This window comes from Danio rerio, chromosome 4 (genome assembly GCF_052040795.2).
Source record: "Danio rerio strain M-AB ecotype USA chromosome 4, GRCz13ab, whole genome shotgun sequence".
In the NCBI taxonomy this organism is placed as follows: Eukaryota; Metazoa; Chordata; class Actinopteri; order Cypriniformes; family Danionidae; genus Danio; species Danio rerio.
In genome coordinates, this window is record NC_141024.2 from 870,821 (window position 1) to 884,617 (window position 13,797).

At 41.2% G+C, this 13,797-nt stretch overlaps 3 protein-coding genes and 1 long non-coding RNA gene across 12 annotated transcripts in view; all 4 read left to right on the forward strand.

Moving 5' to 3' along the window:
- pthlha (parathyroid hormone-like hormone a) overlaps positions 1–6,830 on the forward strand; it is a 224,349-nt gene extending 217,519 nt beyond the window's left edge. For 5 of the 8 annotated variants that reach the window (XM_088649806.1, XM_088649805.1, XM_088649808.1 and 2 more), the window contains 2 exons: positions 2,149–2,655; positions 3,887–6,830. In XM_088649806.1, the coding sequence (XP_088505932.1) occupies positions 2,149–2,632 (484 nt within the window). In that variant the 3' untranslated portion in view covers positions 2,633–2,655; positions 3,887–6,830. 8 annotated transcript variants of the gene reach the window in all.
- Positions 1–13,797, forward strand: part of xpot (exportin, tRNA (nuclear export receptor for tRNAs)) — a 266,921-nt gene that overhangs the window by 217,519 nt on the left and 35,605 nt on the right. The gene's annotated exons all lie outside the window — the stretch shown is intronic.
- The window catches only part of LOC148679883 (uncharacterized), a 759,583-nt gene that overhangs the window by 190,571 nt on the left and 555,215 nt on the right, over positions 1–13,797 (forward strand). The window lies entirely within an intron of this gene.
- Positions 9,886–13,157, forward strand: LOC148679884 (uncharacterized). Its single transcript, XM_088649911.1, has 2 exons — positions 9,886–10,582; positions 10,664–13,157. The coding sequence occupies exons 1-2, from the start codon at positions 10,009–10,011 to the stop codon at positions 13,030–13,032; spliced, it is 2,943 nt and encodes a 980-aa protein (XP_088506037.1). The 5' UTR covers positions 9,886–10,008; the 3' UTR covers positions 13,033–13,157.

The window sequence follows — 13,797 nt, forward strand, 5'->3', positions numbered from 1 at the left end:
GATTGTCAGCTTCCAGACACGGAATAAATCAGCAGCAGTGCTAGGAACTATATTAACATTAAAAATATGGTAAAAACCATAAAAATGTTTAGTAGTGTTTGCAGTAAAGTACTGTAGTGTGTTCATTTATACTGTTCATACATCAACGCACATCACTGATGAGAAAAACTAAAAAGAAGTCATAGTAATTTCAACAGCAAAGCATAAAAAGCAAAGTATCATGCAGGGAATCCTGGAAAAGTTATATTAAGACTATTAACTGTATATCTTGTGGAAAAATATATTACGGACAAAAATATTCAGTGATTTCAATGGTAAGAAGCTGTACAAATGAAACAGTAAAAGTCCATAAGTTTCCCAGAATTCTCTGCATGACACTTCACTGTTTATGCCTTGACGTTATTGTTTTGTTTTCTCATCAGTGATGTACATTAGAGGTTTCTGTCTCATCTAATATTAATAAATCATGTTATTTGCATAGCTTTAATTTTAGGTGTGTTCTTATTAGGCTTGGGCGGTAATACGATAGTATGGTATACCACGGGATCTAAAAATAGCCCCTTTCACACATACAGACCTTTCTGGAAAATTTCCGTAACGTCCTCGCCTGTGTGAACAGCGCTTTTTTGAATATACCGGTAAAGTTGTTCCCGGAAATTTTCCAGATATTTACCGGTATCACTGTGTGAAAGGGGCTAGCAACGGTGTCAGTTTCAATACCGTTAAAACGTCATAAAAAACAACACACTTAAATAGGAGACAAGTATTAAATAATAAGTATTATTTATCAAATGCTTACAAATGCGTATGCGGGATTGTCATCACGAGACCGTGTGGAGGAGAGAGAGAGAGAAGAGGAGAGGGAGAGGTGGCGTGTGTGCGTGCGTGCATGTGTGACGGTGATCTCTTATACGGACAAGGCAAACTGGTGACAGCGAACCTAAGGTCGCATATACGGTATTCGGTTTCTAAATGGTTTAGGCACAAGCCAACATTTTGGTGACGCTGTCTCAGCCTTACGTCATCATTTTTTTTAATTACGCACGGTAATGCTGGATACCGGGGTAAAATAGGGAGGAGGTTTGACGGTATTAAAATTTGGATACCGCCCAAGCCTAGTTCTCATGATGGTGTTCAGTAGCTGTGTAATGCCACTGAGCATGCCACTTCTGTATGTTTCTGTGTGTCTCTACTTGAGGAAGAAGTTGGTGATGAGTTTAGTTCATCAGGGGGCTTTCTCATTCACAACTGCTTGTGGTTGTGTTTTTCTCCGGGGATATGATGTGTAGACATTAGTGATGGGAAGTTCGGATCGTTCAAGATGAACAAATCAGTTTTCCACCGAGCCCAAATGTTGATCACACTACAAGCAAATCTGAAGTAGAATGCTATGAGAAAGAGAAAGTAATCATTGCTTGTTTGCCTGGTCTTCTGTCTACGATCAGCTCAGCTCTTCAAGATTGATTGGGTCTTTCTCGTGATACAGACAGACTCATTTAAGCTTCACAAATGAAGACAGTCTGAACTGTTCGGCTTTCTAGCCTTCAGGTTTTTAAGTTCATTCATCATGTTCAGCATGTAAAGAGACGAACGACTCAAACTCGAGGACTCGAGAGGTTTGCTCCGGCTCTGACTGCATAGAGTGCCTCACGTGGTAAACGACAGACTCAAACCCGACTGAAGACAAGGAAAAAGGAGCTAGTCTTCCCCTCCGCCTGTGCAATGTGTGCATGTGCTAATGAACGAATCACTCCCTGAGATGACTCACGATTACGGAGTCACTTTAAAGAGTCATTTGAAATGAACAGATGATTCAGGGATGACCCATTGCTGGTAGATGTTTGTAAAACACTGTGTGTATAATGCTTCAGTGTAAATGAGTGAAATACAGTAGTTTACCGTAAAATCATTAGAACTGTCACAGAGTTATGTTTAGGGCATGCACATGAACATGCATCGACACATCATCAGCATCAGTCATGCTTCTCTGAGGCGATGATGGGTTACAAAATCCTAGAAAGTCTGAGGCAGGAATAAGATTGTCAAAGATAACTTTCCCAGTGGAAGTTACGGCTCTGATTAAATCAAGCAGAGATATTGAGTAGTTGGAGTTGTTAACAGTGCAGTTTTCTCTCTCTGTGTGTGCAGGAAGCGTTCAGTGACCCACGCTCAGCTGATGCATGATAAAGGCCGAACGCTGCAGGATTTTAAGCGGCGCATGTGGCTGCAGGAGCTCCTGCATGAAGTGCACACCGCAGAGATCCGGGAGGCGCAGCAGCCCAGGGGCGGAGTCAGCATCAGCAGTGGTGCAGGGGGCGGGGTCGGGACTGGAGTCTCCATCACACTGCCTGCAGGAGTAGGCGTGTCCACTGGAGCAGGTACCGCCCACCCCAAACCCGCCGGCGGCACCAAAAACCTGCCTATAGGCTTTGGGCTGGAAGATGAGGAGGGCACAAACCTCCCGCAGGAGACCCACAAATCCCAGAACTACAAGGACAACATGATGAAGGGCATCCGGAGGAAGAAGAAGAGCCGCACGGGGAAGAGGAGAGAAGGAGAAAAGAGGAAGAGAAGAGCTCGATCACTGCAGGAGTTCAGCAGCGGCGTCCATCTGCAGCCGTACAGCTGCTAAAACACTGTCAGACTCTGACGACGGTATGACTATTACAAACATATGCAAATCACATACAGCCACGCCCCTAAAGCACTGTCAGACTCTGACGACGGTATGACTATTACAAACATATGCAAATCACTTACAGCCACGCCCCTAAAACACTGTCAGACTCTGACGACGGTATGACTATTACAAACATATGCAAATCACATACAGCCACGCCCCTAAAACACTGTCAGACTTTGACGACGGTATGACTATTACATACATATGCAAATCACTTACAGCCACGCCCCTAAAACACTGTCAGACTCTGACGACGGTATGACTATTACAAACATATGCAAATCACATACAGCCACGCCCCTAAAACACTGTCAGACTTTGACGACGGTATGACTATTACATACATATGCAAATCACTTACAGCCACGCCCCTAAAACACTGTCAGACTCTGACGACGGTATGACTATGACAAACATATGCAAATCACTTACAGCCACGCCCCTAAAACACTGTCAGACTCTGACGACGGTATGACTATTACAAACATATGCAAATCACATACAGCCACGCCCCTAAAACACTGTCAGACTGTGATGACGGTATGATTATTACAAACATATGCAAATCACATACAGCCACACCCCTAAAACACTGTCAGACTCTGATGACAGTACAACTGTTACAAACATATGCAAATCACATACAGCCACGCCCCTAAAACACAGTCAGACTATGAGGACGGTATGACTATTACAAACATATGCAAATCACATACAGCCACGCCCCTAAAACACAGTCAGACTATGAGGACGGTACAACTACACATCTTCAAATCACATACATATATTTATTTCAAGTACAGTGTGTTTGTAATATACAGTTAAAGCCAATGTATTTGAACATATATATACATATGTGTAATTACAACAGTTAAAAAAAACATATGTAAATGGATATTTTTGCAATATTTTTAAAATATGTTGCACATATAATTTATTTTGTTTAGCAAATGTAAATCATTTAGGTAATCCTAACGGACCTAAAATAGTAAAGGTTTATTATGATTTACCTTCAGACATTTTTTAAAAATGGTTATGTTCCTTTTTTTAGAGTGTATGTAAACTTCTGTATACCTAAATACACACACATACTGTACATTAAATACAAAAATATAATATAATATAATATAATATAATATAATATATATATATAAATGAGTAATTCTGATGATTTTAAAGTGATTTTTCCTTCTTGTCTTTCAGATCGTGAGGACTTGGACGCCTAAATGCTCACGTCCACTGTAAAAGTGAGAGGAAAATATTTATTGCCTGTAAATAATCTCAAAGTGACAAAGACAAATATCGATACTGCATTATTTCAGCTCTGCGGAGCCACAGATTTGGATCCTTGTGAATACTTTGCTTTATTTTTTCCTTTTTATCCTTTTATTTTAGGACTATGCCTCTATTACGGTGTCAGAATTCCTGTAATTTATTTTGTTTGAATGGTGTATTTATTTTGTAAAGGTATCAAGGTGCTGCTGACCTTCTATATTTTTGTACTATAATGCACTTTAGATATATAAATCTAGAAATATATAACAAGTCATGTTGTTTAATGGACGTGTTTTGTGGTTGAGTTGAATGAAGAAGACTACAGAGTCACCCTGGTGTTTGTTTATCAGCTTTCACATCTGTGTTTCTGTCACAAACCCTAGTGAGCTCCCTATCTAGGCAGCATCAGAGTGAGAGATGTTCACTATTGAGGGTCCGCGTTGTAGAAATGGGTCATATTCAGGCCCTAATATTTGAGCTGTGTGTAAAATGTGCGTCTATGTAGATTCAAGTTTTTACAAACAAAATATATTAAATCTGATCATTTTTATTTAAATTAGCATTTTCTGCATTTTTTTAAACCTCCTTGTCAGTTGGCATTTCTGTGTGGAGTTTGCATGTTCTCCCCATGTTGGCATGGGTTTGCTCCGGTTTCCCCCACAGTCCAAAAACATGCGCTATAGGGGAACTGATCAACTAAATTGTCCATAGTGTATGAGTGTGTGTGTGTGTGTGAATGAGTGTGTATGGGTGTTTCCCAGTACTGGGTTGCAGCTGGAAGGGTGTCAGCTGTGTAAGACACATGCTGGATAAGTTGGCGGTTCATTCCGCTGTGGTGACCCCAGATAAATAAGGGACTAAGCCGAAAGAAAATGAATGAATGAATATTTTTAAACCATATTTAAAAGCCTAAAATCAAATATGAACCATAAACTCACATGTCTGCATTCAGGGTTGTGGTATTGTTTACTTACACATTTTTATGTTTTTGGTTTTATTTAAATAATGCATTTATTACATTTTGTTACTCTCTTTAAAATGCAGGGTTGTTGTTTTTTTTACCCAATATTGGGTCAAATATAGACAAACCCTTATGATTTGATTAATATTTTAAATTTGATAAATATTTCAGTAAAAATCTCATTTAAATGATGCATTTTTTAAACCAATACTTGTTTTTTTGTTTTTTTGCATTTGACTCAACATTGGGTTTGTTCACACTTTGTCTTAAACAACCCTGCATTTTAAAGTGTGTACAATTGGAATAAAGTGTTTAAAAGTGGATTATTTTAAGCACGTCGTGATTTTTCCAGGTACGATGCGATTTTAAATTAACATGTTGATCCTGGAACATCATTTTTGTTGGAAAACATAACCTGTTCTCTACCCCTAAACCCAACTTTCAAGAGTTCACACTTAGCTCATGGTTTATACATAGCTTGTTTGGGATGCTGTCCCGGGAGAGAGCCCTGACCTCAAGGGATCCTCGAGCCCAGGGCTCCCCCCTTTCGCAGGGTGAGGGGAGATCGAGCTCAGGTCAATCTCAAACTCCCCTGCTGCTGAGACCAAGGCGAACGTCCTGAGAGTAAGACATTAGAAAAAAAGATTTAGGCTTATTTTATCTATAATATAGAGCACATTTGGATGGTGGGAGGAAACCGGGAAACCCACGCAGACACGAAGAGAAAATGCAAACTCCACACAGAAATACCAGATAGTTTAGCAAGGACCCAACGCCACTGGTATTGCTGTGAGGCAGCAGTGCTAGTCACTAGGCCACCGTGCCGCCCATTCTGGATAAAGGTGAAAGAAGGGGAGGAGAGAGAGGGGTTCTTCCAGACGAACATAGTTGAAGAAAGGAAATGAGGATATTTATATACATAGTGACTTGGGATCCTTTGATTGGAGGATCATGATTAGCTAAGGTGGACCAGCTGGATCAATCATGAGCACCTGATCCTCTCGAAATTAGTTTAAAACTAAACTTCACTTAACTGTAGATTACTGCCCAAATCAGAGAGGAAGAATAGTTGGATAACGCTCATGTGCATAAACCTAAACAGTAAACATATCTGCTAAATTCTGATTGGCTGATTGGAAAGTTGTTCAATATCGATGTTCATCTAGGATCATGTCCTACTTGGTGAGATCAGGATAGCGAAATTTAAAGACATGAATAAATTAGTGTATGAATGTTGTTTAAACAGGGAATATTAGTGTCTCAAATTGAATTATTGATAAATGTAAAAGCATGAGGATTGGTTATAAAAAGCTCAGTGTTTATTAGTGGTACACTTTAAACAAGTGTTGGGTTGGGTTGTTGTAACCCAATGTTGGGTCATATATAGACAAACCCAACTGCTGGACATCAAGATTCAGTGAAATTCAGTTTATTATAAATAAAAGATTTGAATCGAACACTTTTTGTTGCTGTTGTTAATTTTGTGAGCTCCAAATGAACGCAATTTAAATATACAAATCTTCAATATAGGTCAGAATATTTAATGAGCATAAAAGTACAAAAGTAAAGTAAGAGAGGCGTCTATTGTGAATATATCTGATGCAGAACGACCCCACAGTTGTCAGTTTTCGCTCTGCTGTCAGTGTTTGGGGTGCAGACGCTGCTCACTGGGGTTTGAGGCAGAACTGTTGTCATGGTGTTTATTTGTGTTCTGTTTGCTGCTGATCTTCATCATCATCTTCATCATCTTCAAAAAGAGGATCTCCTTCAGCTTCAGCTTCACCACACATCAGCCCACACACACACACACACACACCAGCACATGCTGTACAAGAACTCTTGTTGTTTTGCACTGAGAGAAAAAAAAAAAAACCTGTACTGAATGAATTAAACATCTGACCATTTCCTGCAGAGTCTGACTCCTGTGTGTGTGTGTGTGTGTGGGGGGGGGGGGGGGGTTTAAAGATTGTTCTGCTTCCTTAAAAATGTGTAACAAAAAAGTTCTGAGTTCTGACTTTGTTCTCGCTTTTACTTTAATTCCGAGTTTACATTAAATTCAGAATATTTTGTTTACATCCGACTATTTAGACTTTTTCTTTTTTTTTCTTTTTCTTTTTTTGTTGAGTTCATGTCTCTCATTTCTTAATATTTACTTGTAATTTGAAGTCCACATCTTGATTTTGGGACTTGTTTGCTGTAATTCTGAATGCACGTCTCACAGCTCTGACAGATTGTGTGTGCAGGTCAGAAAGCAGCGCTCAGGATTGTGAATGTGTCTCCTGACAGGGAGTATAGCTGATCCTCATGCAGGTTCAGGCTGCGTCTGTATTGCAGATAAATTGAAAACGCTCCATGTCCACTTGATCATTTACAACTCTTTCTATCATCCACAGTATTAGAACTGAAATCGATCATCGTCGTTCATCTACTGCACATGCACAGACATAAGACGCTTTTACCTGCTCGTGTCCGCTGCTGTTTATTTACTTTCTGTCTCTTTAAAAAAGTAAATGTCAACCCAGGCTCATTCTGAAAATGTAGTCCCATGGACATTTCTGGAGACTGCGAAATACGTCCCGGGAGGTATGTATTCTTGCAGTTGTTTTCGCACGTCCGCGAGAGGCCGCTGTGCGCTTTTTCGTATCTCATATTACTCTAACGAGAGCCGTTTGCGCCTAATCTTTTCGCGTAAATCCACCAGTGGCCAGCCGACCAATCCAATCGACTGGCTCACCCTCCTCCTTCCCTAAACCCAACCACATTTACAGATTGACCTGCCCGCTTACTTCCCTAAACCCAACAGTTTACAAAAGCCGTCCAGAAAAAGAAAAGCCCTCGTCTGATTTTTACCATGTTTTCGGAGTTTACCACATTCTCACCCTGTTGTTCTCTCAGTTATTTTTTGGATTCTGTTTTTGTCTTACCTGATTTCTGGAACCGCTCTTCCCCGAACTCGAACCTCATCGTCATCATCCTTGTGGTCAACTCCTCTCTGCATCTCAAGTCCACCGATGTACAAGACAAGCTACCGAGACAAACTGGTTGCAGTGGGAAAGCCCTCCACAGTCACACCGCCCCGTAGCGTTCGCTTAAAAATGAAATGCAGCCATACGTACCTCCGGCTACATAATTCACGAAACATCCACGGGACTACATTTTCAGAATGAGCCTGTGTTGGTAAATGTGTGACCGTGGTCTGATCTGAACAACAGCTCCAGTAACTATCCCTGTGCACTGACGAGAGGTGATACGGGGGCATCTACACACTCACATTCATCTTTAATGAAGCTGCAACATCTGCGCTAGCTCAATCGGTCACTAAAAATGTGTCTAAAATGCATCATCGTTATCCAAAGCCTCCATTTCACCGTCTACACTGCCACACGAAAACGCTTAAAATGTATGCTGGATGAGTCGGCGGTTCATTCCACTGTGGCGACCTCTGAGAGATCAGGGACTAAGCTGAAGGAAAATGAATGAATGAATCTCAACTACCTTATGATCATCATTCATTTTGGCTCACATTTTTTCATGCGACAACACACTTTAGTTCTGATGTTGGTCTAAACTGAACGCTAACTCTGAAAACCGGACTGAAGCAGTTTCAATCTAGAACTTCTGTGTTCAGCTGCTCTGACACAATCGACATTTTAAAAGCGCTAAAGAAATAAAAATAATTTAGTTGAATTTCTCATTGCAGACAGAGATCAAAAATGTGTGGAAAAAGCCTCTGTGAATCAGGCTGTAATGAATGGCCAGCATTAGAGTCCACTGATCTTCAGTGTGAAACTAAAGTTGTCAGAAGTCTTGTGTGGAAATACAAATTCCTGATTAAAGCCAAAAACAGTTTCTGGGAGCACGCGGACACTTGGCAGTGGAGTTACAGGCGCTTTAATGTGTGTTACTGAGCTTCTGTGATGGCAGCAGAGCTCAGCACTCAAGGGGGCGATAGAGAGTTTCTCCACATCTGCACCAACAAACCAGATGCTGTTCTCCAGCTAACTGCTACAAACACTTTTATTATTATTTTATTGAAAAAAGAGTCATGTATAGCCCTGTCATGATATCTATTATTTGTTGTATGATATATTCCACCAAGATATATTGCGATAATCAATATTATTGACAATTTAAGACCATTTTATGCCACACAGCATTACATAATTCCAGAATGACAATATATTATCAGCACAAGGCAAGTGCACTCTTCCAAAATACACGTCATATTTCATTCTGAAGAATATTCAATATAATTATAGTCCTTTAAACTATTTAATAATCAGAATGTGAGTGCATATCCTGAATAAACATTAATCAATGTTAATAGAAAAGTGCAGGGTGAAGAGTAACAGAGGCTGTGCTATCTGCCAGATCTATTCATCAGACACCCACATGAAAATATACTATAGTCGTTTATAGTAAATACTATACAGTGTTTTATTAGCCATACTGACACTGAGAGCTCCAATAGAGATAGAGGTGATGCACAATCAGCTCAAATGTTGCTGGAATTGGTGTTTATGTGTGGGTGATATGTAGTGATATGTAATACTAGAAGTTGTTTAGCCACTGTTTCCTTGGTTACTATAAGAGCTTGTGTAGCGAACGCAAACGCGGTTTCGCGTCGTCCGCCTCAGTTTCGGCCCTTGTTTTGACTCGGGAGGCGTGTCCAAACGCCAGGTAACCACTATATAGCGAGCACGCTAGCATTAGTCGGCAGGAGAAGCACTTTAGCAGCATCTAGAACAGCAGCCTGTAAGTACATTTAAGATTTGTTTCAGTTGTTGTGTATGGTTTGAGGACTTGTTTCCAGCTGTTTGTGTAAAGTTGTAGGACATTTAAACTTGCTTTCAGTTGTGTATAATACTAGAAGTTGTTTAGCCACTGTTTCCTTGGTTACTATAAGAGCTTGTGTAGCGAACGCAAACGCGGTTTCGCGTCGTCCGCCTCAGTTTCGGCCCTTGTTTTGACTCTCGAGGCGTGTCCAGCTGAATTCAATCAGCTAGTGCTTTGGGGTTATATAAACAACTAGTTCACCGCGGCAGCGGTCGCGGCAGCCTCGTGTGAAGACCGCCTCGTGTGAAGACCGATGAGGGTAAAGACCATCGACTCTACCTGCGCGACTCCACCGAGCAAAGACACAGACAAAGCACTTGAGTACTTTACTGTATTGTTTTACTTTACACTTATTTTTTGTTGTCAGTGCACTTTTATTATGTGTTTTCTAATTCCTGTTGTTACTAACACTCGCAAAACACGGGAGGTGCGCTGCAGGCGTAATCCTCACAACCTTCGTCCAATACATGTATCTACTATTTCACAACTCTCTCTCTCCGTGGGCCTCTGGAACTGTCAATCAGCTGTTAACAAGGCTGATTTTATTACCTCCATAGCTACATATTCTGACTATAATCTCATGGCTCTAACTGAGACCTGGTTGAGGCCGGAGGACACTGCTACACATGCTACTCTTTCTGCTAATTTCTCTTTTTCCCACACTCCTCGTCAGACAGGGAGAGGGGGTGGGACTGGACTACTAATTTCCAAAGAATGGAAATTTACTCTGATACCGTCCCTGCCAACAATCAGCTCCTTTGAATTCCATGCAGTCACCATTATCCACCCCTTCTACATAAATGTGGTTGTCATCTACCGCCCACCAGGTAAATTAGGTCACTTCCTAGATGAACTGGATGTTCTTCTCTCATCTTTTTCTAATTTTGCCACTCCCTTATTGGTGCTAGGTGACTTCAACATTTACGTTGACAAACCGCAAGCTGCAGACTTTCAGACTTTGCTTGCCTCTTTTGACCTAAAAAGAGCACCTACTTCTGCTACCCACAAATCAGGTAATCAGCTAGACCTTATTTACACACGACACTGCTTCACTGATCAAACAATAGTAACTCCACTACAAATATCTGATCATTTCCTTCTGTCTCTCAACATCCACATTACTCCTGAGCCGCCACACACTCCTACACTGGTTACCTTTCGCAGAAACCTACGATCTCTCTCACCCAATAGACTATCCACCATTGTTTCAGACTCTCTTCCTCCATCTCGCAAACTCACTGCACTTGATTCGAACAGTGCCACTAATACACTCTGCTCCACACTAGCATCATGTCTAGACCGATTATGTCCTCTTGCATCCAGGCCAGCCCGTGCCAGTCCTCCTGCACCCTGGCTCTCGGATGCTCTCCGTAAGCATCGCTCAAAACTTCGGGCTGCGGAGAGAATTTGGCGGAAAACTAAAAATCCTGCACATCTCTTAACATACCAAACTCTTCTGTCCTCTTTCTCAGCTGAGGTTACTTCTGCAAAGCAGACGTATTACCGTCTGAAAATCAACAATGCCACTAATCCTCGCCTACTTTTTAAAACATTTTCCTCCCTCCTCTATCCTCCTCCTCCACCCGCATCCTCCACACTTACTACTGATGACTTTGCTACATTCTTCTGCACCAAAACTGCAAAAATCAGTGCTCAATTTGCTGCACCTACGACAAACACGCAAGATACAACACCAACACCACACACACTCACCTCTTTTTCTCAGCTCTCTGAGTCTGAGGTGTCCAAACTTGTGCTATCTAGCCATGCAACCACCTGTCCACTCGATCCCATTCCCTCTCATCTCTTGCAAGCCATCTCTCCTGCAGTCATACCAACACTGACTCACATAATTAACACATCTCTTGACTCTGGTTTATTCCCCACTACATTTAAGCAGGCTAGGGTAACCCCACTGCTAAAGAAACCCAACCTGGACCATACGCTACTTGAAAACTACAGACCAGTATCCCTGCTTCCATTCATGGCCAAGATTCTGGAGAAAGTAGTGTTCAATCAAGTCCTGGACTTTCTTACTCAAAACAATCTCATGGACAACAAGCAATCCGGCTTTAAGAAAGGCCACTCAACTGAGACTGCCCTGCTCTCGGTCGTGGAGGATCTCAGACTGGCTAAAGCAGACTCTAAATCATCAGTCCTCATTTTGCTGGATTTGTCAGCTGCTTTTGACACTGTCAACCACCAGATCCTGCTATCTACGCTTGAGTCACTGGGCGTTGCGGGCACTGTTATACAATGGTTCAGATCTTACCTCTCTGACAGGTCATTCAGGGTGTCTTGGAGGGGAGAGGTGTCCAACCTACAGCATCTAAACACTGGGGTACCTCAAGGCTCTGTTCTTGGGCCACTTCTCTTCTCCATCTACACATCATCTCTAGGACCAGTCATCCAGAGACATGGATTCTCCTACCACTGCTATGCTGATGATACCCAGCTATACCTCTCTTTTCATCCTGATGATCCCTCAGTTCCAGCTCGTATCTCAGCCTGCCTGTTGGACATTTCACACTGGATGAAAGATCATCATCTTCAGCTGAACCTCGCAAAAACGGAAATGCTTGTAGTTTCTGCCAACCCGACTCTACACCATAACTTTTCAATCCAGATGGATGGGGCAACCATTACTGCATCCAAAATGGTGAAAAGCCTTGGAGTAACGATTGATGACCAACTAAACTTCTCTGACCACATTTCTAGAACTGCTCGATCGTGCAGATTTGCACTCTATAACATCAGAAAGATCCGACCCTTCTTATCTGAACATGCAGCTCAACTCCTTGTTCAAGCTCTTGTTCTCTCCAAACTGGATTACTGCAACTCTCTACTAGCTGGGCTTCCAGCTAACTCTATCAAGCCTCTTCAGCTGCTCCAGAATGCAGCAGCACGAGTTGTCTTCAATGAACCTAAACGAGCACATGTCACTCCGCTGCTAGTCCGTTTGCACTGGCTGCCAGTTGCTGCTCGCATCAAATTCAAAACTCTGATGTTTGCCTACAAAGTGACTTCTGGCCTAGCACCTTCTTATCTGCACTCACTTCTGCAGATCTATGTGCCCTCCAGAAACTTGCGTTCTGTGAATGAACGTCGCCTCGTGGTTCCATCCCAAAGAGGAAAAAAATCACTTTCGCGAACGCTCACGCTCAATCTGCCCAGTTGGTGGAATGAACTCCCTAACTGCATCAGAACAGCAGAGTCACTCGCTATTTTCAAGAAACGACTAAAAACTCAACTATTTAGTCTCCACTTCACTTCCTAATCTGCAATTGCCTATTTGAATATCACACTAATTGTACAAAAAAAAAAAAAAAAAAAATTACTAACACTTCCCTTCTTAGACTTTACAGACCTGAAACTTGCCTTTAGTACTTATTCATTGTTGCTCTTAGTGGTGTAAATTGCTTCCTTGTCCTCATTTGTAAGTCGCTTTGGATAAAAGCGTCTGCTAAATGACTAAATGTAAAATGTAATGTAAAATGTATTGCATCACCATAAATGATTGAGCTCATGTCCATGTGTTGTGTCCATATATTGATTATTGTGACAGGCCTTTTAATGTACAACCACTTGGCATCATCAGTACATCTTTAAATTACATCTTTAAATAAACAGGTGCAAACAAGGAACAAGTTACTTATTTAAATAATAACATTACATAAAAACAAGTAAAATAATAGATAACTAAATATAATGAACGAAATGAAAGGGCCGTGGCTCTCCTGTAATTTGTACTTTTCTATCAAAGACAGAAGATTGATTGCTCATTATCTTAAGGGCATTTACATAGAATCTCATTATAAAAAGGCATTGGTTTCACCTTAAGATATTTCGATTTGTGCATGTAGAATTTTCCCAGCATAAGGATGTTGTTGATTAAGAAGACATCATTCATATTGTCCGTTACAAGTAACTGCATTAAACATGTCAACTGATGAACTTCAGCTTGATTACTCTGCAGGATACATCTGAAGGACACTATACACTGCAAAAAATGCAAGGTTGCACACAATTAATTAGTGTTGTC

What these genes read in the sequence shown, in the direction of transcription:
- LOC148679884 (XM_088649911.1), top strand. Translation starts at nt 10,009, where the DNA reads ATGAGGGTAAAGACCATCGACTCTACCTGCGCGACTCCACCGAGCAAA. An exon ending in TGTCATCTACCGCCCACCAG is followed by an intron (nt 10,583 to 10,663) that starts GTAAATTAGGTC and finishes TATTGGTGCTAG; the next exon opens with GTGACTTCAACATTTACGTT.